General features: G+C 45.5%; 1 protein-coding gene across 2 annotated transcripts in view; it reads left to right on the top strand.

Moving 5' to 3' along the window:
- The window catches only part of DISC1 (DISC1 scaffold protein), a 77,777-nt gene extending 51,604 nt beyond the window's left edge, over positions 1–26,173 (top strand). The window contains exons 2-3 of one of the 2 annotated variants that reach the window (XM_017885614.1): positions 14,784–15,763; positions 25,491–26,173. In XM_017885614.1, coding sequence (XP_017741103.1) covers positions 14,852–15,763; positions 25,491–25,583 — 1,005 coding nt within the window. In that variant the 5' untranslated portion in view covers positions 14,784–14,851 and the 3' untranslated portion in view covers positions 25,584–26,173. The remainder of the gene's footprint in view (positions 1–14,783; positions 15,764–25,490) is intronic. The other variant, XM_017885613.1, reaches the window with a different exon arrangement.
- The last annotated feature ends 219 nt before the right edge of the window (positions 26,174–26,392 follow it).

The following is a 26,392-nucleotide window of genomic DNA, read 5'->3' as shown; positions in this document are numbered from 1 at the left end:
AAAAAAAACAAAACAAAACCCCAAAACCTAAGTCTGAAGCGGACCGTTGAATAATATTACTTTAACTGATGAACAGATTTTCCTCCCACAAAGAAGGAAAAGGGAGAAAATTCATAGCTCTTCTCTCTTTTTAAAGACTGTGCTGGAAAATTCCAAAATGTTATCGGAATAAAGGAATGACTTCAGGTGCTCAGAACAACTCGGGGAAAGAAACTAAAATTTATGGAGCATTTAACGTCACCTGGCACAAATTCAAAATGTGTTTTTTAAAGAACACACATTTCATGATTTTCTTGTATTCTTACAACAGCCTTTCAGGGTATGGGATTATCCCCATTTTACAGATGAGCAAACTGAGACCTGGACAGGCTAAGTAACTTGTTAAGGATCGCCCAGGTGGGGACTGACCGAATTAAAAATCCAACACTTTGTGCCAGGTGCAGTGGCTCATGCCTGTAATCCCAGCACTTTGGGAGGCCGAGGCAGGCGGATCACCTAAGGTCAGGAGTTCTAGAGCAGCCCGACCAACATGGCGAAACCCTATCTCTACTAATAATACAAAAATTAGCCAGACGTGGTGGCACATGACTGTAATCCAGCTACTTGGGAGGCTGAGACAGGAGGATTGCTTGAACCTGGGAGGTGGAGGTTGAGCCGAGAGCGTGCCATTGCACTCCAGCCTGGGTGACAAGAGCAAGATTCTGTCTCAAAGGAAAAAAAACCACCAACAACCAAAAAACAACACTTTAATTTGCTGTAAGACAATCTCCGTGAATATTAAACTGGTAAACCTCATACATAATGATGAGATTAGTCATCTGCAGAAGTAACTCAGGGCTTGTCTGTAAGCATCCTATGCTCCAAAGTGACTGCAGTGTAATCTCAGGAAGGCAAGATTGGAATGAGATCGTAAATTAAAAAATTGACATCTAATGCATAGTATTGGTCGTGTCTGAAGAAAGACTGCTATCAGAGGGGGATGGTCAGTATGGAATTGTAAACAGGAGGTCAAAGAGGATGAATGTGTTATTTATACCCACCAGAACCCAGGGAAGCATGGTGAGAAGCAACAGGAACTCTTCTGTCTGGTGGGCAGGTGGACAGCTCCGTGTAGTGGAGACATTTGCTTCAACTATTATGGTTGAAGTTAGCGGCCATAAGATCATCTATAGACTGAGAGAAGGCAGTGTGGACAAGTGCCTCAGGGCACAGGCTCTCTAGGGGAGCATGAGTTCATGTTCTCCAATCTTTCCAACTACCATGCGTGGAAGATACTAAAATGAACTTTCCCCAGATGAGAAAACAGGCAGGGTGAAGTTATACTTGGGTAAGTCAAAGAGGGGTAGAGATAGGCTTAAGCCCAGTCTAACTTCAGAACTCTTTTGACTACGTTGCTCTGTTTCTCTCTCTCTCTTTTTTTTTTTCCTGAGATAGAGTCTCGCTCTGTCACCCAGGCAGGAGTACAGTGGTGCGATCTCGGCTCACTGCAACCTCTGCCTCCCGGTTTCATGCCATTCTCCTGCCTCAGCCTCCCAAATAGCTGGGACTACAGATGCCCGCCACCATGCCTGGCTAATTTTTTGTATTTTTAGTAGAGACGGGGTTTCACCGTGTTAGCCAGGATGGTCTCGATCTCCTGACCTCGTGTTCCGCCTGCCTCGGCCTCCAAAGTGCTGGGAGTACAGGCGTGAGCCACCGCGCCTGGCCACGTTGCTCTGTCTCTTAATAGTCTTGTCATTCCTGGGGTGCTGCCATTTGTTTTCTTTTCTAATGCATAGCTGATCATGAAGATGGGTTCACACGGATGACTTGAATTCTAGGAGCCAGGCAATGTCACAGCTTCCTGGCCAGTTTGTGCCTGTTGGGAGATTCCCCATCTTTGATGCTTTTGACTCTCAGTCCCTGAGGGACACTCACTTCCCTGGCAAGCACTGCCTTGGACTGCATGAGTGATTTTCTATTGCTTGGTTTCCGACCGGGCGGGCACCTAGCTCCATGCTGGTCTGTGCCTGGCTGAGATATCTAAGAGCAGCTCATTGCCATATTCTGAATCCCAGCCCTCAGGGGAGCAACCAGCACCTCCGCTTCCTGCCTTCTCTGGCAGATGGCCCTGATCTGAGAGTTTAAGTGGTATCTATCAGAGAGGAGTGATTGGTAGAGACAGTAGCACCTCATTTAAATAATTTAAAAATCACAAAATATGCCACTTTGGATACTAAAGCTTTTAAGAGGCATTTAATAAAAATGTTTAGTTGCTTTCCACAATGAGAAAACATTGTTATAACTAAAGCACACTTCAGATATTTAAGCATTAAAGCATCCCCGGAGACTTACTTTTAACAGTATAATGTATCGCTTTGTTCAAGATGATTCTGTAGTGGAGAGGCATTACAGAGGCATGAAGAGACAAGAATTCTTTATAATTACTGTGCACTGTTTGAATGTAAATGAGTGCTTGAAAACCGTTTGCTCTCTTAAACATCCTAAGTTTTCCCACTGTCGTCTTCCATAAGGTATTAATTGGTTTAAACAGCCTCTTTATTTGTAGGCAGCACAAAGGTTAACTTCAGTCCAGCCCCTGTCTAGTTATCATCAACTCCAAATGCTAATGCTGTTTGAATTCATCAGACAGAATTGAGCTTTCTGTATGTGGTCATGGCCTGTTAAAACTTGCAAGGCCGGGTGCAGTGGTTCATGCCTATAATCCCAGTACTTTGGGAGGCTGAGGCAGGTAGATTACCTAAGGTCAGGAGTTTGAGACCAGCCTGGCCAACATGGGGAAACCCCGCCTCTACTAAAAATACAAAAATTAGCCGGGCATGGTGGTGCATGCCTGTAATCCCAGCTACTTGGGAGGCTGGGTCAGGAGAATTGCTTGAACCCGGGTCACGGAGGCTGCAGTGAGCCGGGATCGTGCCACTGCACTCCAGCCTGGGCAACAGAGTGAGACTCTGTCAAAAAAAAACAAAAGAAACTTGGAAACTATATATAGGGTCTCTATATAAAATAAGGCTAGAGAAATTTTATAAAAGAAGGGTCCTCAAGTATAGATAAAAGACAACTGTATTCTATTATAAATGTTTTCTTATATCTCAGACCCAGGTAAGTTACAGGTCACGCTCAGCACCTGCCCCCATGCATATAGCAGCAGGTCATTGTAACATCAGCTTATTGAGAGTGTGGATCACAATAACATAGGAGTCGTGTTATGCTGGGTTTTTTTCCCTCACACCAGTGCACTACATTCCAATACTAACCTGTGGAAAAAAATTACTGAATATCCCCTTGTTTTTCAGTAAGACCATAGAGCAGGACATTTGCAATTTTATAATGGTTTTATTTTTAAGATCAGGCATTTAAAGTGGCACAAAGCTTTGATGTGAGCTTACATTCTGAGTATTATAAACATTTAGCACAAAGTAAGAACTTACTTAAAAGAGACTCCAGCTTCCAGGGTGCTGTTTCTGTGTGAAATACTGAAAATTTGGGATCATTTTAAAATAAACACATGTCAAAGTTGGCATGCAAAATGGGGCATTTAGAAAGCTATGAAAATAAGCCCATGCATAAAATATGGCATTAAAGAGGTAACTGTGAACTTTACAGATGGACAAGCATGAAAGAAGCTATCTTTTGCTAGGGTGGATAGGAGAGTTTGCAGCTCTTTGCTGCAAAAAATAAGAGCAGAAACTTAAAGTTGTTTAGTTGTTTTGAAATAAAAGCTACGCAGAGGGCTCCTTCTGGTTCATCCATATTTTATTAGGGCAGCAGTTAAAAAATTCATTAGAGACACCCATCTGTAGCTAGCAGCACTCTTGAGGAGGGCTCAGATGGCGATCAGATTTTGGAGTAGCACTTTACACTAAAAGAAAAAGATAATTGTTTAGGAGAATTAATAGCACAGTGGAGAGAGGCTGCTTGATGCATTTCAAAGCATACCCTTCCACATGGTTTATGAATCTTTTGCTACTGATTTCCTCAACCACTTGCTTTGGTTGGGAAAGAGAGATCCAGACATAACAAGGAAAGAAAAATTGGATCAGAGAGTTGAGACTGTGTTGGTCAATGGAGAACATAGATCGAGTGTCTTTGTGATCCTGTGGTGAGCTCTTGTGTGTGTGTGTGTGTGTGTGTGTGTGTGTGTGTAGATCATGTTGTTCCCCCAGGGAACTTCATCAGTACAAAAAAAAGCTTGTGGTCAGAGCTGAGGCTGCCCTGGTTTACCTTGACCTTGAACTCCACCTCCCTCATGGTCAGGTCCAGGTGCCTTTGCCTCATCTTTATTTATGAATTGAAAATAACTCTAGTTATTGAATGGCAATGGAGGGGAAGAGACCTCTCCTCTACCCTCCTAGGTTCCCTAGCTGGGTCTATGAAATTTCTATTTTTTCTTTTGAGAAAGAGTTTCACTCTTGTTGCCCAGGCTGGAATACAATGGCACGATCTTGACCCACTACAACCTCCGCCTCCTGGGTTCAAGCGGTTCTCCTGCCTATCCCTCGATGTTGTAATTTCATCAGTCTTGGTTGTGGTCTGGACCTCAGAATTTTTAAAAGATGCCGCCATGAATTTTTTTTTTTTTTTGAGACAGAGTGTTGCTCTGTTGCCCAGGCTGGAGTGCGATGACATGACTGTGGCTCACTACCTCCTTGCCTTCACAGGATCAAGCTATCCTCCTGGGCACATCTGGGATGCATGTAATTTGCCTGTATTCTGTGACCAACCCCTCTGTGACCAGTCCCTCCTGGAATCCCAGTGTGGTTTCCTTGGGTGATTTCTGGTCATTTTTTTTTTTTGCAAGCCCTCTTCTTTCAGGATTTGCTTTCTTAGGCGACCTCATTTAACCCTCCTGGCTTTCCCACTTGCATGGCATGTGTTTCCAGCTCTCTTCCCTGTGGCCCAGGTCCTGCCTTGGCCCTGTCCTCTGGGTCCCCACCTGTAAGCCACCCTAGGCCTGTTCTCATCCCATCGTCTGCCTCATCCTCCACAGCTGCCGCGCTGTCTGTACCCAAGTCCCAGTGGTTCTGAACTTCTTCAAGCTGGCTGCACTCAACGCTGCCTTTCACACTGTGTTTGCTGTTCCCTCCACCGGCAATGACCTCACCCTCCTTTTTGGCTTGGGAAGCCTCAGCCTTCCAGTTTGATTTCCTGGCCTCCTGCAGTGGAGTTGCTCACAGCCTGGTCTGCATCTGCTTGTTGACATGTCTGTCTTCCCCAGGGAGCCATGAGCTCCATTGAGGACAGGGACCATGACTTTGAAAAATTAATAATTAATTTTTAGAGGTGGGGTCTTGCTAAGTTGCCCAGGCTGGAGTGCAGTGGCTATTCATAGGAGCAATCATAGCTCATTGCAGCCTTGAAGTCCTGGGCTCAAGTGATCCTCCTGGCTCAGTCTCCTGAGTAGCTGGGACTACAGGGGCATATATGCACCCAACTTGAAAAAGTATTATCAAATATTTCACAGTTATGAAAATTGTATTTATATATAATTATGTGTTTAATATATAATTACACATAGGTTTTATATGTGCTGTTTGAAAATAATACAATCAGTACCTGTGTAACCACCACTTAAGAAATGGAACGTTACCCTTGAATTACTTCATAATTGCATGAATTTTTTCCTATGTATTGTTTGAGAATAATACAGTAGGCACCTGTGTAAATACCAGCAGGCTTAAAAATGGAACATTGCCCTTGAGGTCCCTTGCACATCACGTCCTGTTCCCTGTTAGGACTGGTTTATCATTCTTTTGCTTTTGTTTATACTTTTAGCACGTATCTATCTCCTGTGCTAAAAGACTGTTCCAAGCAGAACAGTAATTCCAGTTTCAGTTATTCTGGGCTGAGACTATAGACAATTAAATAAAAAGCCAGTTCAGTGTGGGATTCATCCCTTCAGACTGTGAGGCTGTTGTAAGGAACTAGTGCCTGTGGGAATGCCACCTGGGCGTCAAACCTCTAGCCTTTGGGTGATCAGGAGGCTGACAGGAAAAACAGCGACAGAGCTTTGCCTCTGGTGGAACTCCTGGTGGCCTGCAGACCTGTTGGCATCTGTACCTGCAGTCCACTCAGCTTTCCAGATGACTGAAATGCCCCAACAGGGTAGAGTGGCTCGCCTCTCCAAAAAAGAGCAGCTGGTGAATAATCATGCCTAGGAAAACAATCCACCTTGCAAAGAGATGGATGGTATCTGTTGGTGAATGTGATGGCAGCAAGCCCAGCGCAAGATTCTGTGGCGATTCCTTGATTGACCTGCTCGGTTGGCGGATTTTGAAAGGGAGTGGGAAGGACTGCTTCACTTGCATAGAACTCTCCCTCTCTCTCACTCCATCTTCATATCTATGTCTACCTTTCTCTTTGTGTATATGTGTTTATAAATAGTTCATACGTATATTTGTGTATAGACATATACACATTTGGATTTATATTTGTATACACATTTTGTATTAGTCAGTTTTCATGCTGCTGATGAAGATATACCCAAGACTGGGAAGAAAAAGAGGCTTAATTGGACTTACAGTTCCACATGGCTGGGGAGGCCTCAAAATCATGGCAGGAGGCAAGAGGCACTTCTTCATTTTCTTTTATTGTATTTTATTTTTTTTTGAGACAGAGTCTCATTTTGTTGCCCAGGCTGGAATGTAGTGGCACGATCTTGGCTCACTGCAACCTCTGCCTCCTGGGTTCAAGCGATTCTTCTGCCTTAGCCTCCCAAGTAGCTGGGACTACAGGTGTCTGCTACCATGCCCAGCTAGTTTTTATATTTTTAGTAGAGACGGTGTTTGACCATATTGGCCAGGCTGGTCTTGAACTCCTGACCTCGTGATCTGCCCGCCTCGGCCTCCCAAAGTGCTGGGATTACAGGCATAAGCCACGGCACCCAGCCTGGCAACAGGCACTTCTAACCCAAAAGTCCACAATCCAAAGTCTCATCTGAGACAAGGCAAGTCCCTTCTACCCATGAGCCTGTAAAATCAAAAGCAAGTTAGTTACTTCCCAGATACAATGGGGTACAAGTATTGGGTAAATACAGCTGTTCCAAATAGGAGAAATTGGCCAAAACAAAGGGGTTATAGGGCCCATGCAAGTCTGAAATCCAGTGGGTGGTCAAAATTTAAAGCTCCAAAATGACCTCCAGATCTCACATCCAGGTCACACTGATGCAAGAGGTGGGTTCCCATGGTCTTGGGCAGCTCCACCCCTGTGACTTTGCAGGGTACAGCCTCCCTCCCAGCTGCTTTCACGGGCTGGCACTGAGTGTCTGCAGCTTTTCCAGGTGGATAGTGCAAGCTGTCAGTGGATCTACCATCCTGGGGTCTGGAGGACAGTGGCCCTCTTCTCACAGCTCCACTAGGTGGTGCCCCAGTAGGGACTCTGTGTGGGGGCTCCAACCCCATATTTCCCTTCCTCTGCCCTAGCAGAGATTCTCCATGAGTGCCCAGCACCTGCAGCAAACTTCTGCCTGGGCATCCAGCCATTTCCATACATGTTCTGAAATCTAGGTGGTGGTTCCCAAACTCCAATTCTTGACTTCTGTGCACTTGCAGGCTCAACACCAAGTGGAAGCTGCCAAGGCTTTGGACTTGCACCCTCTGAAGCCATGGCCCGAGCTCTATGTTGGCCCCTTTCAGCCACGGCTGGAGCAGTTTGGACACAGGGTACTAAGTCCCCATGCACACAGCACAGGGACCCTGGGCCCAGGCCACAAAACCTTTTTTTCCTCCTGGGCCTCCAGGCCTGTGATGGGAGGAGCTGTTGTGAAGACATTTGACATGCCAAGGAGATGTCTTCCCCATTGTCCTGGGGCTTAACATTTGGCTCGTTGTTACTCATGCAAATTTCTGCAGCTGGCTTGAATTTCTCCTCAGAAAATGGGTTTTTCTTTTCTGTCACATTGTCATGCTGCAAATTTTCTGAACTTTTATGCTCTGCTTCCCTTATATATCTGAATGCCTTTAACAGCACCCAGGTCACCTCTTGAATGCTTTGCTGCTTAGACATTTCTTCTGCCAGATACCCTAAATCATCCCTCTTAAGTTCAAAGTTCCACAGATCACTAGGACAGGGGCAAAATGCTGCCAGTCTCTTTGCTAAAACATAACAAGAGTCACCTTTGCTCCAGTTCCCAACAAGTTCCTCATCTCCATCTGAGACCACCTCAGCCTGGACCTTATTGTTCCTGTCACTATCAGGCTTTTGGTCAAAGCCATTTAACAGGTCTCCAGGGAGTTCCAAACTTTCCCACATTTTCCTGTCTTCTTCTGAGCCCTCCAAACTGTTCCAGCCTCTGCCTATTGCCCAGTTCCAAAGTTGCTTCCACATTTTTGGGTATCTTTTCAGGAACAGCCCAATCTACTTGTACCAATTTACTGTGTTAGTCCATTTTTATGCTGCTGATAATGACATACTTGAGACTGGGAAGAAAAAGAGGTTTAATTGGACTTACAGTTTCATATGCCTGGGGAGGCCTCAGAATCATGGAGGGAGGTGAAAGGCACTTCTTACATGGTGGTGGCAAGAGAAAATGAGGAAGAAGCAAAAGCAGAAACCCCTGATAAACCCATCAGATCTCGTGAGAATTATTCACTACCATGAGAACAGTATGGGGGAAACTGACCCCATCATTCCAGTGATCTCCCACTGGATCCCCTCCCACAACACATGGGAATTATGGGAGTACAATTCAAGATGAGATTTGGGTGGGGACACAGCCAAACCATATAACATTTGTATTATTTTCATATCACACATGTGGGCCCCCCCCAACAATGTTCCTTCATGCACATGGATGGTGTTGAAAAAGCACTTTCTGTTGGACTTCCAATTTTAGGCCAAGCTTAGGCCCAGGTTGTTGAATTAACAATGAATAAATCTAGAGAGACAGAAAGTAGAATGGTGGTTACCAGGGACTGGGGCAGGGGGAAGTGGGGAGTTAATATTTAATGGGTACTGTGTTTCAATTTGGGAAGGTGAAAAAGTTCTTCAGGTGCATGATGGTGACAATTGTACAACAATGTGAATGTACTTAATGCCACTGAATGATACATTGAAACATGGCAAGGTATATGTTACCACAATTAAAGAAAAGTAAAAAAAGAAAAATCATAGGGAAAATGCAATGGAAGCCTCAGGAAATGGTAGGGGAGGTCAATTCCAAACCCACATACATTCTAAAATGTCAGAAATGGTCAGTTAGCAAAGTAGGGATTAATTAGATTTTACACTTGCATGTTTTTGTTGACATTTCTGGGAATAAAGAGAGAAGAGTGTGATAATTCCTCTTCCATGTCAGTTCTAGAACCTTCTTTGTTCCTCACCCTGGTGCTTACATGAGTATGTACAAATGTGTGTGTGTGTGTGTGTGTGTGTGTGTGTGTGTTTGCAAACGTGGACAGTGGGTGGTGGATTTGCTACTCTATTTCTAGTATTTCTGTGCCACCTTATTAATAGGAGAGCTGTGGGATCAGGTCTCTGGATGTAACCCTGTCCTTCCTTAGTTCTTCTGAGTTCAAACTGAGTAACTCACAAAATGTGTCTGCATCAGGACTGACTTGTGGCATTCATTTTCTCAAAGGGCAAAAAACCTTTTGTTTCTGGTAGAAATTAAAGATGTGTTTGAGACGGCCCCACTTCTTTTCACCAAATGCAGCACCATTCTTCCCTTTAATCCCATGAGGTGGTTTTATGGGGTGGCACATAATTTGGAGCTCATGGAAGGCCTAAGAACCATTAACCAACTGAGCTAACCAGGTTCCTCCATTAGTTTAATTTCAAATTGAATTCTCTTTCCTCCATGATTAAAAGAGTATATTCAATCCCTGTAACAGTTTTTGTGTGCCTGACTGACATCCCTTGCTAGATCATAAGCAGTTTGAGGGCAGGGATGGTGTCTTGTTCATATCTGTACCCCATGTATCATCTAGTGTTCAATAAGGAATTGTTTTATGGAAATGGATTACATGATTAAATTGGAAATACAATACAGGTTGATTTATTCCACCCCCCACTTGCCTTGCTCACTGGATGCTTATTACAGTGACCTGAAGGCACTTCAGAAGCCTTAAGTGCTCTCTGAATTATCGAAGGAAGATGGACTTTGGCTCAGTAGAGTGTGCTTAGTGCCTATTACTGGATTCTGATTCTTTGGAAACAAATTAATCCAGAGGGATATGTTGTTTCTTTATGTTCTGAATATTTGGTTAGCCTGAATGTATTAAGATCTTTTACCCCAACCGTGACAGATGGGATTAAAATTCCTCCCCTGAAAAGAATATATTCCTTTATGCTCCACTATAAATTTATATGCAAGCCATGTTTTGTAAAGTTGTGTTCTTCTTTTGCTATTTAATGCATTCCCTGCAGCAGCCTCGAGGTCCCAGCATTTTCCCTTCAGGAGACCTTAGAATCGCCACACCAGGCTAATTTTTGTATTTTTAGTAGAGATGGGGCCTTGCCATGTTGCCCACGCTGGTCTCGAACTCCTGACCTCAAGTGATCCACCCACCTCAGCCTCCCAAAGTGCTGGGATTACAGGCATGAGCCACCGCTCCAGGACAAAAATGAGTATCATGTTTTCTTAAGCTGCATGTTTAAGATTTCATATTTAAAAATGAATATTGTCTGACCAGTGTGTATTTTAATTTATTCTCTGATATACTGTAAACTAGGATTCTTTTAGGAATTATAAGGACCTCAGGAAACTTCTGTGTAGTATAAACTGGAAACAATTCATATCCACCACAGAAAATAACTAACAGTGCTGGGTGTTAACAATACATAGTGGGGAATGAGTGATGGAGGGAATGAGTGATATGGACAATTGGTGAAGCCCTGTTAACTGGGCAATCAGGAGAAGGGAGCTGATGGGGAAGGGATTGGAAGCTGAAGGCTGGGAAGGATTTGGATAGATGAAGGGAGAGCATAGAGGGACGGAGGGCAGGATTCTTGCCGATCCGGCTGGTTAATATTGGCTTGACCCAATTTTCCTTCTAAGCTAGGTCAACATATATTTCCAGGCTTCCTATTTAGACTGTATATAGAGACCCATTGACATCTGGGTTCTAAGCGCTGTCTTTCACTTCCCTCCAATCAGAGCTTGTTGGGCTGGATAAGGTGGAGATAGGGGTCATAGATTACCAGGGCAAATAGGCCTGTGCTTCAGAGAGGAAGTAAGGCAGGAGCACTTCCCTCTAGAATCGATCTGTTGCAGGACAAGAGGCCTTGAGGAGCAGAGAAAGCTGTGCCAGGCTCCCTTTCCCTGCTCAGTCGTTCATTCCTGGACTAGATGGGCGGAACGAGGCATCTCTGGGTTTCGCAGATCACAGAGGGTGCAGCTTGTTTCCCAACTGGCTCTCAAAACCTGCCTGCACTTTGTGCCTTTTTTTCACCTTGCCATATGTTGCTTCCTGCCCTCTTGAACCTCCTTCCAGAGCTGATGGCACTTAGGTGCTAGGAAGGAGTATTTATCTCCAAGGTCTGAATGCATCCTAATCCTTATTGAACTGCAAGGTGTGACGGCAAGACTTGGATATGTAAGTGAGAACTGATTCTGGTCACAGGGGATGTCATAAATTTCCTGACAAAAAAATAAAAATAAAAAAAGAGGAAAAAAGAGTGAGAAAAAATGGCCTTTCGTTATGGGAAACTGGGAGTTTTTCCTACAGATTTCATTCCTGCCTTATATGGGTTTCCTGGAATTCTTCTAGCAGATTCCAGCAGTGCCCTCTGGATCTGCCCTCTGTCCCCTCAGGGTTAGGATTCATAGTATGTGACGGTCTTTGCTATTCGGCCACCTTCTGGGAAGGCCAATGGGCAGGGGATGGTTTGCATGAGCCCTCAGCAGGGTGCAGAAGCCAGGTGATCCCCGTATCTCATTCCCACGTTCGGTAAACACCTCTCTTATGTTTGCCCTCCTGGGCTTGTGGCTCCTGGTCCCCAGCTCATCACAGCTTCCCAGGGTCCCAGTAGAAACAAGGGTTCACACTGGGTAACCTCACTGTGCTGCAGTGGAACCTGGCTTTCAGGACTTCAGGACCTTTGGTTGAGTGGTTTTAGAAAAGGTTACTCAGGGGCTGGGCGCGGTGGCTGTGGCTCACAACGGTAATCCCAGCACTTTGGGAGGCCTAGGCAGGTGGACCACCTGAGATCAGGAGTTCAAGACCAGCCTGGCCAATATGGTGAAACCCCCTGTCTACTAAAAATACAAAAATTAGCTGGGCGTGGTGGCGGGCACCCGCAATTCCAGCTACTTGGGAGGTTGAGGCAGAAGAATCACTTGAACCTGGGAGCAGTGAGCCGAGATCACGCCACTGCACTCTAGCCTGGGCAACAAGAGTGAGACCGTCTCAAAAGAAAAAAAAAAGAAAAGAGAAAAGAAAAGGCTACTCAGACTGAAGTGCCCTCAGGCCTTTGAAAAGAAATGAAATTTCAAACAAATAATTTTCTACTTAGCCTTTTTCTTTTAACTTCAGAAGGGTTATCTGGATGACTGGTACTTCAACATAAAAAATAGTTAAAAGTCTTTTTAAACTACAGACAATATAGATTTCACTGGACTCATTTTTCAAGATATGAAATTGTTGGATTGTTTTCCTTTGGTAATTGAAGCCAGAATTCAATGTTTTCTCTAACTTACTTTCAGATTCTTTGCTCTCTGGAGAACGTTTTGTCCGCTTTGCAGGGGTTATGAACGAGTGTCCCTGAGGGTCTCTCTCTGCCCCCTCCTAAGGCCCGGCCACCCTGTTCCGACTGCTCCCGCTGCCGGTCGGGTCCGGACACTGCAGGGAGCCTCGTGTCCTCGAATGATGAAGGCTTCCTTCTGTACCTCTCATCACGTCCTTTTCTACTGGCTTCAACTCGCATGTCCTCTGTCTTGAAGAAAGAAAGAAAAAAAATGAAATGTTTCTTTTGCCTTCCTGTCATTTTACGCTGTCGCCGTAACTGATATACTTGGAGGCAAAGGGGATTGAAAGGGCGTGTACTTTGGAACCAGACAAGCCTCAGTTCAAGTCCGGGCTTTGGGAAACCATGATCTGGAGTTCTGGGGCAAAGTAAGGCTTTCTGAGCTTTAGCTGTATTATTTGTAAAATGGGAATAGTACCGATCTCCTAGAGTTATAGTGTTAAATGCCTCCCTTCCTTTCTTTACTGTGACTTCCTCCACCACCACCTCATGGTCCCTGATTCCATTCCTCCCTTCCCTGCAAGCTTCCGGAATTCTGTGTGCCCCGGGCAGCATTAGCCCTTCTGGGGCTCCCCGCAGTTGGCAAGAGCAAGTCACTGTGTGAGCAGGTCTTGGGCTCTGTTATCTTCAGATGCTCAAGTCAGGAAATAGAGGGCTGGAGGTCATTGTGCTAATTTCCCCAGAGATTATCAGTGCCAACCCCACCCCTTTTAGGAGCTGACAGGTGCCATGATCGTAGCTCAGTGGGATCTTTAATGCCTACTGATCTCAGCTTAACAGGACAAAGATTCCAAGACCATGTCTGTTCTGGGAAGCAAAGCAGGATGTGTGGGCCTGGAGTGAAGCTTTGTTCCACTTCTCACCATAGGCCATGGTATGGAGTCAGGAGTTCAAGACCAGCCTGGCCAATATGGTGACTACAGCTGTGTCTAGTGCTGCCTGGTTTTACTTTCATGCCTGATTTGCAGTGTGGCAGGGTCCTGAAATGAGGGAGCTCTGTGTGGGCCAGTAGAGTCAAGAGACTTTGGCCTGGTCACTTGGCTACTTGCAGGGGGTTCTGGAAAGTCAAGTTCTCTGAATCTCAGTTGCCTTTAATATAAAAGGAAAGCTATAGTTTCTGGCCTGATTGATTCACATGGTTTTGGAAGGGAGCGAATGAAATTAATGTAAATTAAAAACATATTATGAGTAGCAAAATGCTATGCAATCTAAAAATAACATTTTAATAACTCTTATCATATGTGCCAGACATTGTTCTAAGCTGTCTACAAATAGTAACTCATTTAGTTGAAAGCTCATAACCACCTTATGAGAGAGCTACTGTTAATATCACCACTTTACTGATGGGGAAACTGAGGCACAGAGCGGTTAAGTAACTTTGTGGAAGGTCACACAACCAGCAAGTGGTATAGTCAGGGTTTGAACCAGGCAATGAGGAGTCAGCATTTGTTATTGTTCCTGTTCCTATAGCCTAGCTGGGAGGGGAATACAGCGCTGGTTTGGAGAAGACATCAAGCAGGCCTCCTGTCATTCACTGAGTGAGATGAGATGATGGCCATACATTGCGACGCAGCCAGCTATCCATGGTCTGCAGCAACAGATCAGTCTTGCAGGGACGTGGATAGCTCAGCTAGTGAACATTCACGTGTTGTTCAATGAATAGCTGGAGTAAATGGTTGGATCTCATTTAGAGGCATGCTCTGGCATCCCACTGTCACGTCATTTGCTTTCCAGGCCCACTCCAGGATGAGAGTACTGATGTGCCATAAAAGATCCAACAGGCAAGATGTTGGAGGGTTCAGGAGCCGCCAAGGTTGTGTTCATGCTGACCTGTGGGCATAGCGTTCAGCAGTGCCAGTTGCTCTGCTAAACCAAGGAGCTGAGATGCTGTGTTGATTTCTACATGTTCCAGGCAAACACTTCCTGAGGATTATCAGGATTTTCATAATGGATTGGCCCCAGGACCACTGAGCCAGCATCTATCTTTGACAGGTGTACCGAGAGATGACCTTTAAACCTAAGGATGTGCTCCAGATGCAGTTCCAGCTGGGCCAGTAAGAACTGCATGTTTATAGTGCTGTTTTCTCTTTCCTTCCCAGGCAGCCGGGATTGCTTACCACCTGCAGCGTGCTTTCGGAGGCGGCGGCTGGCACGGAGGCCGGGCTACATGAGAAGCTCGACAGGGCCTGGGATCGGGTTCCTTTCCCCAGCAGTGGGCACACTGTTCCGGGTCCCAGGAGGGGTGCCTGGCGAGGAGTCCCACCACTCGGAGTCCAGGACCAGAGAGTGTGGCCTTGACCTGAGAGGCCTCTTGGTCGGGAGCCCTGTTTCCAAGAGCGCAACAGCCCCTGCTGTGACCTCTGTGAGAGGAACCTCAGCACACTTTGGGATTCAGCTCAGAGGTGGCACCAGATTGCCTGACAGGCTTAGCAGGCTGTGTGGCCCTGGGAATGCTGGGTGGCAGCAAGAGTTTGCAGCCATGGACAGTTCTGAGACCTTGGACGCCAGCTGGGAGGCAGCCTGCAGTGATGGAGCAAGGCATGTCCAGGCAGCAGGCTCTGTGCCATCAGCAGAGTTGAGTAGCAATCGCTGCAACCCTGGCTGTGGCCCTGAGGACCCCCCACCCCCTCCTGGCTCTCACAGTGCCTTTGCCTCAAGCTTTAGCTTTATTCGGCTCTCGCTTGGCTCTGCCGGGGAACGTGGAGAAGCAGAAGGCTGCCCACCATCCAGAGAGGCCGAGTCCCCTTGCCAGAGCCCCCAGGAGATGGGAGCCAAAGCTGCCAGCTTGGATGGGCCTCATAAGGACCCTCGATGTCTCTCTCGGCCCTTCAGTCTCTTGGCTACACAGGTCTCAGAAGACTTGGCCCAGGCCGCCGGGAACAGCTCCAGGCCAGAGTGTGAGATTCATTCTTTACCAGACATGGACCCTGGTTCCTCCAGTTCTCTGGATCCCTCATTGGCTGGCTGTGGTGGTGATGGGAGCAGTGGATTGGGGGATGCCCACTCTTGGGACACCCTGCTCAGGAAATGGGAGCCAGTGCTGCGGGACTGCCTGCTGAGAAACCGGAGGCAGGTGGAGGTCAGTGTCTCCTCCACCTCTGCAGCCCGAGATTGTCATGAGCTCAGATTAGCACTGGGCAGATGGCAGAAAATGAGGGGTTCTGGGCTCAACTGCTATCCTTCTAGAAGCTGCAGCAGCTCCTTTTGGAGCTGGCTGAACAAGGATGTTGCTACACTTCTGTCTCTTTGAATTGGACACAGATCTGCCCTCCCTTTTGTCTTCTCTGTCACGTAGGTGCTCAGCTTTGCTCTCCATTGGGCCGCAGGCTCCTCCACAGGCCCCGGCCTAGGTGAGACATGGTTAACTGAGCTCAGCTCTGCTTTGAGACAGGAAACTGAGGGCAGGGGAGATGGAGCTGGGTGATGTTTGGAAGGCGTTGAGAGATACAAAAATGGGGATGCCCGGTGTCAGGGCAATCCTGCTCTTCATCCACTTCACTCATTCCCTTCCATCCTGCTGCAGTGACTGCTGCCTTCCATAGGGTCAGGAGACTTTGCTTCTGGTCATTGAACCTCTCCGGCTCTCAGTTTCCGTATTTAGAGATAACACCAACTCATAGGATTGTTCTAAGGCTCAAATGAGAATGTAGCTGCTTTGGAAATAAGAACAAACTGGTGACATCTAAGGCCCAGCCTTATGATGTTGCTGTCCATCCAGTTATCTGAGAGGTGGGTATAGCCAGAAGTAGGCAGGGTTCCTCTATCCACAAAAATTCCCAGAGAAGCCCAGGTAGAGATGCTCTGTGGCTGATCTATTGCCAGACTGTGTTTTAATCCTGGTGTGTGTATATATGTGTGTGTGTGTGTGTGCGCGCGCGCGCGTGCATAGAGGTGTGCATGTGTGTGCTTGTGCGTATGTGTTTGCGTGTTGCATGTTTTGGTGCTGTGTGTGCGGTGTGTATGTGGTGCATGTGTGCTATGTGTGCATGTGCGTGTTTTGTGCATGCATGTGTGAGTGTATGTATTTTGCGGGTGTGTGCACTCGTGTTTGTGTGTGTGTGTGTGATATTAGGTGTGCATGTGTGTGTTGTGCGGGGTTGTGTATGTTTGGTGCATGTTTGTGCTGTGTGTGACGTGTGTGTGTATGCATGCGTGTGTGAGGGTATGTATTTGTGGGTGTGTGCACTCGTGTTTGTGTGTTGTGTGCATATGAGGTGTGCATGTGTGTGCGTGTGTTATATGTGTGTGTGCATGTTTGGCTGTGTGTGCACTGTGTGCTGTGCATGTTGGCTGTGTGTGCGTGTGTGTGTGCATGTTTGTGCTGTGTGTGTGTGTGGCATTGTTTGTGCTGTGGGTGCGTGTGTGTGTGCTGTGCTTGTGTGTGCATGTGTGTGTGTATGCATGCGTGTGTGAGGGTATGTAATTTGGTGGGTTGTGCACTCGTGTTTGGTGTTGTGGCATAAGTGGATTGTGCTGTGCGTGTTGTATATGTGTGTGTGCATGTTGTGCTGTGTGGTGCGTGTGTGTGTGTGTGCATGTTTGTGCTGTGTGTGCGTGTGTGTGTGCCTTGTGCTGTGTGTGCATGTGTGTGTGTGTGTGATGCATGCGGTGTTTGTCGTGTTAGGGGCGGGGTATTGGTAGTTTGTGGGTGTGCACTCGTGTTTGTGTGCTTGTGTGCAGTATAGGTTGTGCATGTGGTGCGTGTGTATATGTGTGTGTGCATGTGTGCTGTGTTGCGTGTGGTGTGCATGCTTTGTGCTCTGTGGTGTGCATTGTGTTGTGCTGTGTGTGGTGTATGTGTGTGTGCTTTGCTGTGTGTGCGTTGTGTGTGTGCTTGTTTGTGCTGTTGTGTGCGTGTGTGTGTGTGGCAGTTGTCAGAATAGTGTGCGATGATGTATGTGTGTGTGTTGTTTGTAGTGAGTGATAATGTGTATTGCGGGTGGTGTGCACTACGGTTATGTGTGTGTGTGTGTGCATATACGGTGTGCATCGTGCGGTCGCGGGTGTGAATATGTGTGTGTGCATGTTGTGTTTGTGTGGGCATGTGCGTGTGTTTCAGTTTGTGCATGCAATGTGGAGTGTATGATTGCGGTGGCCGGGGGGTGTGTGTGGTGCATATAGGTGTCATGTGAGGTGCGGGTGTGGTATGTGTGTGTGCATGTTTGTGTTGTGTGCTGCATCGTGCGTGTGTTTTGCATGGCATGTGTGGAGTGTATTGTATTTGCGGGTGTGTGCACTCGTGTTTGTGTGTGTGTGTGGTGCATATTAGTGTGCACATGTTGGGTGCGGGTTGTAGTTTGGTGTGCAGGTTTGTGCTGATGTGTGCATGTGTGGTGTATGCATGCGTGGTGAGCGGTTATGTATTTGTGCGGGTGTGTGCACTCGTGTTTGGTGTGCTGTGCATATAGGTGTGCATTGTGTGCGTGTGTATATGGTGTGTGTGCATGTTTGTGCTGTGTGTGCATGTGGGTGTGTGCTATCGTTGGTGCTGTGGTGTGCGGTGTGTGTGTGCATGTTTGTGCTGGTGTGTGTGTGCATGTTTGTCTGTGTGTGCGTGTGTGTGTGCTTAGTGCATGTGTGTGCACTGTGTGTGTGGTATGCATGCGTGTGTGAGGGTATGTATTTGTGCGGTTTGTTGCACTCGGTTTGTGTTGTGTGTGACATATTAGGTGTGCATGTGTGTGCGTGTGATATATGTGTGTGTGCATGTTTGTGCTGTGTGTGCGTGTGTGTGTGCATGTTTGTGCTGTGTGTGCGTGTGTGTGTGCATGTTTGTGCTGTGTGTGTGTGTGCATGTTTGTGCTGTGTGTGCGTGTGTGTGTGCTTGTGCTGTGTGTGCATGTGTGTGTGTATGCAATGCGTGTCGTGACGTGGTATTATTTGGGGTGTGTGCACTCGTGTTTGTGTGTGTGTGCATTCATAGGTGTTCATGTGTGTACGTGTGTATATGTGTGTGTGCATGTTTGTGCTGTGTGTGCGTGTGTGTGTGCATGTTTGTGCTGTGTGTGTGTGTGCATGTTTGTGCTGTGTGTGCGTGTGTGTGTGCTTGTGCTGTGTGTGCATGTGTGTGTGTGTGTGTATGCATGCGTGTGTGAGGGTATGTATTTGTGGGTGTGTGCACTCGTGTTTGTGTGTGTGTGCATATAGGTGTGCATGTGTGTGCGTGTGTATATGTGTGTGTGCATGTTTGTGCTGTGTGTGCGTGTGTGTGTGCATGTTTGTGCTCTGTGTGTGCGTGTGTGTGCATGTTTGTGCTGTGTGTGTGTGTATGTGTGTGTGCTTGTGCTGTGTGTGCGTGTGTGTGTGTGCTTGTTTGTGCTGTGTGTGCGTGTGTGTGTGTGCATGTTTGTGCTGTGTGTGCGTGTGTGTGTATGTGTGTGTGCTTGTTTGTGTGAGTGTATGTATTTGCGGGTGTGTGTGCACTCGTGTTTGTGTGTGTGTGCATGTGTGTGCATGTGTGTGTGTGTGCTTCTTTGTGCTGTGTGTGCATGTGTGTGTGTGTGCATGCGTGTGTGAGGGTACGTATTTGTGGGTGTGTGTGCACTCAGGTGTTTGTGCGTGTGTGTGGGGATGTGTTCATGTGAGTAGGGAGGTGGAGCACCCACTCATCAGGCATCTGGGAGGAGAATCTGCAGAAGCTCATGCTCATTCCCCGAAAGAGCATCTACCTTCCGTTCTTTATCTGTGGTCTGATGTTCCTAGCCCTGTCCCTGTTTGCCCTTTTTCAGCCCTCAGGGACCTCAGCCCAGCCCTCTGATTTATTATGCAGAGAGGGATTGAGGCTAGAGCAGAGACGCAGGCTTGTATTCTGGGTGATGTGTGGAGTCTTCCAGTTAGTCACTGCCTAAACCGATGCCCTTGTCTTTCCCCCAAACCCGTTCTGAAGGGCCTCCAGTAGTGGTTGATTCGAATGCATAGAATCTGTCCAGTTTCTTAGGCCAGAAACCACAACCATCTTCCTCACCTCCCTCTCCCTCGTTCCACATCTGGCCGGCCTCTAAGCCCTCTGAGTCCTACTGCTAATCTGTCTCTCATCACCATGGCCGCTGCCCTGGCTCAGATCCTTGTTATCTTTCACCTGGGTTTTGCAAGAGGGTCTACCTTCCTGCGGTGTTTCTCTTCTCCACTTAATTAAACTCAATGTGATCATATGTGCAAAGTGCTTCAGACAGGGCCTGGAAGTACCCAGAAATTGCCCATTGTCATCATTAGAGAAATAGCTCCTATTTAGAGAGTTTGAGTCAAAAGCTAATGAAGCTCTCCCTTCTGCCCATAGCTCAAATTAAATTCCTATCTTCTCTCAAATGGTAGAATCTGGATACACTTTTCCTGTAGTGTAAGTATTGTTGTCTATGGCAATCCCACACCTGGGCAGGGAAAAACGTGGCACTATCTTCAGTTATACTCGTGAACTGCATAATGACATTTTGGTCAACGACAGATCACATATATGATGTGACAGTGATCCTATGAGATTATCATACAGTGTTTTTGTTGTACCCTTTCTACATTCAGATATGTTTAGATACACCAATACCTTACCATTGTGTTACACTTGCCTGCAGTATTCAGTACAGTCACAGGCTGCACAGGTTTATAGCCCAGGAGCAATAGACTATTCCCTCTAGCCTATGTGTGAAATGGGTTACACCATCCAGATTTGTGTAAGCACAATCTACGATGTTCACCCAATGATGAAGTCACCTAATAATGCTTTTCTCAGAATGCATCCCTGTCCATGCATCCCTGTCATTAAGTAACGCAAGGCCGTACTTGAGTATCTGTTGTGTGGGAGAGGAATTAACTGAGTAGTGGGAATGACAAAAATAGCACAGGACTTACAGGAAAGCAGAGTTTGCCTCAATAGGAGGGAGAACCTCTTGACAGTGGGAACTGTCTGTGATGGGGCGGGCTGCTCAGGGACTTGTTTTCCCATGGTGCTTACGCAGAGGCCCCAGACTGCTCACTGGGGTTGCGGCTGAGGCCCTCGGGAGGGGGCGGAAGGTCGGGTGAAGGATCTCCAAAGAGATCCTTTGAAAGAGTAGGATTTCTAGTGTTTGGGGGCCTTTTTGATATTATATTCTAATTCCTTAACCTCCTCTCCCTTCTACTTAAGTAAAAATGTGAATCTCAGGAATTTAAGTTTCAGCTTCTTCTAAAAGATGCTTGATCCTCAGTATTCATGAATTCTATATGTGTGAATTCATCTACTTGCTAAAATTTGTTGTTAACTCCAAAATCAATACTCACGGCACCTTTGTGGTCATTTTTCATTTTCATTTTATTTTTTTAAGAGATGGGGTCTCTGTCATCCAGGCTGGGGTGCAGTGGTGTCATCATAACTCTCTGTAACCTTGAACTCCTGGGCTCAGGCGATTCTCTTGCCTCAGCCTCCCTAGTGGCTGGGACTACAGGCACGTGCCACCATGCCTGGCTATTTTTTTTTTTTTTTTTTTGGGTAGAGATGAGGGTCTCACCATGTTGCCCAGACTGGTCTTGAACTTCTGGCCTCAAGTGATCCTCCTGCCTCAGCCTCCAAGGTACTGGGATCACAGTCATGAACCACCATGCCTGCTGGTAATTTTGAACCTGCACAGAGTGCCAAAGAATTTGGGTCACCTGATGTACACGCTTTCTACTTAGGTCAAACAAGGTCAGACCAGATGACATTCTACCTTCTCTCTCATACTACAAACTAGTACCCTTTTTGTGGTCTATTTAATGCCATCTTTTTAACATTTTTGTGCTCTTTATTGGTGAGTTCGCCATTGCAAATGCCCTCCAAGCATAGTGCTAATGCCATCTAGTGCTCCTAAGCACGAGAAGGCTGTGATGGGCCCGATGGAGAAGGCATGGGTGCTCCAGAAACTTCATTCAGGCATGAGTTAGAGTCCTGTTGGCCAGAGTACAATGTTTATGGATCAATAATACATAGTAAATAAGTTGTTTTTAAACAGAAACACACATAGAACAAGGTTACGTGTTGATTGATTGAGGAAAGTATTGTGACCAGGGGCTCACGGGAACCTACCCTGTATTTCCTCCTAGGAGCAATGCTTCATTATTCCCTAATTCAGTATTCACAGAAATTTTATGGAATGTAACTACAGTACTGTGAATAAGGAGAATCAACTGTGTATATTTTATGCTGTTTAGAAATCGCTGCTTAGCGAGATTTCCAGAGGTTGTGTGGGACTGAGAGGATGGTAATAAAGGCAGTTGGTGATCAGGCATGCAGAGGAGGGGAAGTGGAGTGGGCCCTGCAAGGTAGGCTCCACCTAAGGCCGTGGAAACTGGTGAAAAAGGAAGGACTGTGCCTGCAGGGCATTGTAGGACATTCCACAGGCAGGGTTGTGGTACCGTGCAAGACATAGCCACTGGGGCTGTGCTTCCAGCAAAGATGGGTATTCAGACATATCCCAGGGCAGTCCATTCAAAGCCTTATAGAGATCACTGGACAAGGTGGGCATCGTGGGGTGGGCTTTGGCTGTAAATGAATTTTTTTCTCTGACTCTGTTTCCTGCATTTCTTCAGTTTCTGTTCAAATAAATGTTTAACGATACCATCATTTGGGTGTGGTGATGGTAATGCTTAGCTCTATGTGGTCTTCAAACACTCACAGAGACTTTCTTCTCTCCCTAATATACAGGACTAAGTAACTGGTAAATTTTGCAGTTGTAATATAGAGCAATTCAAGGACAAAGGGGTTAATAAGATTATTCATTCATTCCTTCATTCATTCAGAAAGCATTTATCAATGACAACTAGTACAATGCCTTATGCTAGGCTTTGGAGATTGTGTTAGTTAGGATAGGCTAGTAACAGACACTATGTTATAGGCTCAACACAACAAAATTGTGTTTCTTGCGTATGCTTCATGTTCCACAGAGGTTTTAGGGGGGCTCTGCTCCATAGAGTCACTCAAGAACCCAGCCTGCACCATCTGAACATTTGGCTCCCTTAGTCACAGACATGAGGAAGAGAATGTTAGGGAGTCCTACAAAAGCCATCAAATGCTTTAGCATAGAGGTAACCCCATCATTGCCACTCATACCCTGTTCAGCAGAACAAGGAGAGAGGCACTTGTACTCTTTCCATGTGCCCAAAGCAGTGGAAAAATCAAGTAAGGGTAAGAACTAGCGTCTTATACATGGATGCAAAATAGTTCTTGCCCTCCAGATGCTCAAGGTCGAATGATATGCACAGATAAAACCAAACAAAGCAAAATGATGGCTATCGCCTGGTGTAATAAGTACTCCATTCTTCCAGCGGCTCAGAAAACGAAAAACAAAAAACAAAACAAACATTGGCATCATCCTGGTGCGTTTTCCTCAGACCCCACCTGTGAAGTATTAGCAAATCCTGTTGGCTCTATATTTAACCAGCGATCTTTTGAATATATCCGGAATCAGATCACATCTCACCATCTTTGCCATTGCCATCATCCTCACTATCATCCAAGCTCCCGTCATCTCCTTCCTGAACGTTACCATGGCTTCTTACCTGGCCTCCCTTCTTTTGCTCTTACTAACAGCAGCCAGAGTGTAACTGTTTAAAATATAAGTCAGATCATGTGCTCTTCCACCCCAAACTCTCCAGTGGCCCCCATGAACTTCAGAGTAAAATCAGAACTTTTAAATGGTCTTCGTGTCTCTTCTTGACACAGTCCTCATTACCTGTGTGACCTCGTTCTCTACAGTTTTCCCTTCCATCAATCTGTCCCAGATCCAGTGGCATTCTTGCTCTCACTTGCTTTTCGTTTCACTTTCACTTCTTGCTTTCTTACCAGAAACACTTCTGCCTGAGCCTTTGTACTGGCTTTTCCCTCTGTGGCAATGTTTCTCTCCCAGACAGCCTCATGGTTCACTACCTTACTGCTTTTAAATCTTTGCGTAATTGTCACCATCTCAAGGAGATCAGATTTCAAATTGCAACCTCCACCTTCTACCAGCATCCCTGATCCCCATAACGTGGTTCTCCCTTTTCCTTTTTCATAGCGTTAGTCACTTGCTAAGGTGCCATAAAACTTACATTTGACCCTTGGAACAACAGGGATTTGAGCTGCAAGGGTCACTTATATGCAGTTTCTCTTCCACCTCTGCCACCCCTGAGACAGCAAGACCAACCCCTCTTCCTCCTCCTCAGCCTATTCAAGATGAAGATGATGAGGATGAAGACCTTGATGATGACTCACTTCCACTTAATGAATAGGAAGTTTATTTTCTATTTTTTAAGATTTTTTGTCATCTAGTCAATGTTGAATTTATTTTTTTCTCAATGATTTTTAAATAACATTTTCTTTTTTCCAGTTTACTTTTATTGTAAGAATACAACATATAATACAAAATGTGTGTTAATCAACTGTTTATGTTTTTGGTAGGGTGTCTGGTCAACAGTCAGCTATTAGTAGTTAAGTTTTGGGGTAAAAGTTCTACACAGATTTTCAACTGTGTAGGGCAGGGGTCGGTGCCCATAATCCCTATGTTGTTCAAGGGCTGACTGTATTATGTTTTTGCCTAGAATGTAAATCTAGAGGGCTAAGCATTTTATGACGTATCCTTGGTACACCAACACAATACAAACAGGGCCTGATATCTAAGAGGCACTCAGTAAATATTTGTTGAATGGGTCTGTGAATAGAAGCAAGTACAGGTAACAAGGGAGGTATAGAGGAGGGACATTTAACACAGACTGGAGGAGACGGCACTTGTGCTAGGGGTTGAAGGAAATGTAGGTGTGAGCCGGGCAAAGAAGGAGGAAGATGTTTTTCAGGGAGCAAGCCCAAATCCATTCATTGGTAGGCCAAGGATTCATTGTCAGTAAATCTTTGGGTCTCCTGTTGAGAAGAACAATGATTGTATTGGTCAGTTCTCATGCTGCTAATAAAGACATACCCAAGTCTGGGTAATTTATAAAGAGAAAGAGGTTTAATGGACTCACAGTTCCATATGGTTGGGGAGGCCTCACAATCATGGTGGAAGGCAAAGGAGGAGAAAGGCACATCTTACATGGTGGCAGGCAAGAGGGAGCTTGTGCAGGGGAACTCCCTTTTATAAAACCATCAGATCTCATGAGACTTATTCATTATCATGAGAACAGCATGGGAAAGACCCACCTCCATGATTGAATGACCTCCCATAATTCCCATAATGTGGGAATTATGGGAGCTACAGTTCAAGATGAGATTTGGGTGGGGACACAGCCAAACCATATCAGTGATGCTAAGTCAACCCATTGGTAACACTCAGAGAAGTAACTGGATCGCTGAGTCTCCATGTGGGTTAAATAAGACTGTGCGCTTTTCTGTAATGGAAAATATTTGAACCTTAGGGCTTCTCAGAAGGGTTTTGTGAGAGCTTTGCCATCATTCTTACTCAAGCTTTCAGGATGACCTGCTGAGCTTAAGTTCATGCTCTTTTTCTCTTGGTTTCTCTTCCAGTTTCGGTGTGTTTACTTTCATAAGTTTAATGTGATGTTTAGAACAGAGACCATTTGGTCAGGAAATTTGTATTCCTTCTCCTTATGCATTTCTTCATGCAGATAAAGGCACAGTGTGATGTTTTTGTTTAAAATAAAATAACATTTTAACTTTTTATGTGGATGTTATGCTCAAATTACACTTTTTCTTTACATAAGCTCTTTTTTTGGAGAAACGAATGCATCTGGCATTGAAAAAAATGTGCATTTTTTTAAAGAGAATGAAGAAGTTAATTTTGAAACAGTTTCTAAATGTTCTTAGTTTTCACAATAATGTTTGCTTGAATTCTATTGTAATTCTTTATTTTTTCCCCTTTATACCAATATAGGTAATATCCTTAAGATTAAAACTTCAGAAACTTCAAGAAGATGCAGTTGAGAATGATGATTATGATAAAGGTGAGTTTTATTTTGTTTATTGATTGTTTTCTCATCATATCCCATTTTCTTTCCACCTTTACTCATATCTACCTTTTAAGTCCCAAATGAATTGTACAATCTATTCCTCTGATCGTCTCCACCAGGGAATAGTTGACTCTTTTACAGCATTATTGTTTTGTGGATTTCAAAGTACTTCATGAACATTAATCCTCTGGGTTATAAATATAACCTTATCAGTTGTCCAGAAACACTTAGCATACTCACACAATAAAAATTATATTAGTCTGCCCATGGTGTGATATATCTATAATCCACTTGTTCATAAAAAATATTTGTCTGACACCTATTATGTGCTGGGTAATATGGGAGGCAATAAGAAAGTAAGGCAGACATGGTATCTGCCCTTGTAATGCCAGTAAACATAAGCCTTCGTGGGACTTTCTGACTTCATAATTTCCAGAACCAGAGATCAGAAATGAGGTGAATTTGAGAAATGTCCGACTGTGCCAAAGGGGGTCACATGCATCAAATTTCCACATACATGGCCTAAAATACCCAAGATAAAAAGGAGAAATTGCAACATCAAACCAGAGATAGAGGAATTGATCTGAGGCCAGAAAAACAAACCAACCAACCAACCAACCAACAAACAAAAAACAATTAAAATGAGGCACCAAAATAGAAGTTGGGCTGGAAGCAGATGAGGGCTGACATGGGGGTTGAATGGGCACAGGGTAGACTGAGTCAAAGGAAAGCTTTCAGGTGTGGTTGTCCTGGGAACAATCCTGAAAACTTTAGATGCTCATTGCGAGATCTCACATCCATTTCTGCTGGGTGTGGGAAAGAGGAA

Source organism: Rhinopithecus bieti, unplaced genomic scaffold (genome assembly GCF_001698545.2).
Source record: "Rhinopithecus bieti isolate Rb0 unplaced genomic scaffold, ASM169854v2 scaffold_14839, whole genome shotgun sequence".
Classification (NCBI taxonomy): Eukaryota; Metazoa; Chordata; class Mammalia; order Primates; family Cercopithecidae; genus Rhinopithecus; species Rhinopithecus bieti.
This window is presented reverse-complemented; position numbering and strand designations above follow the sequence as displayed.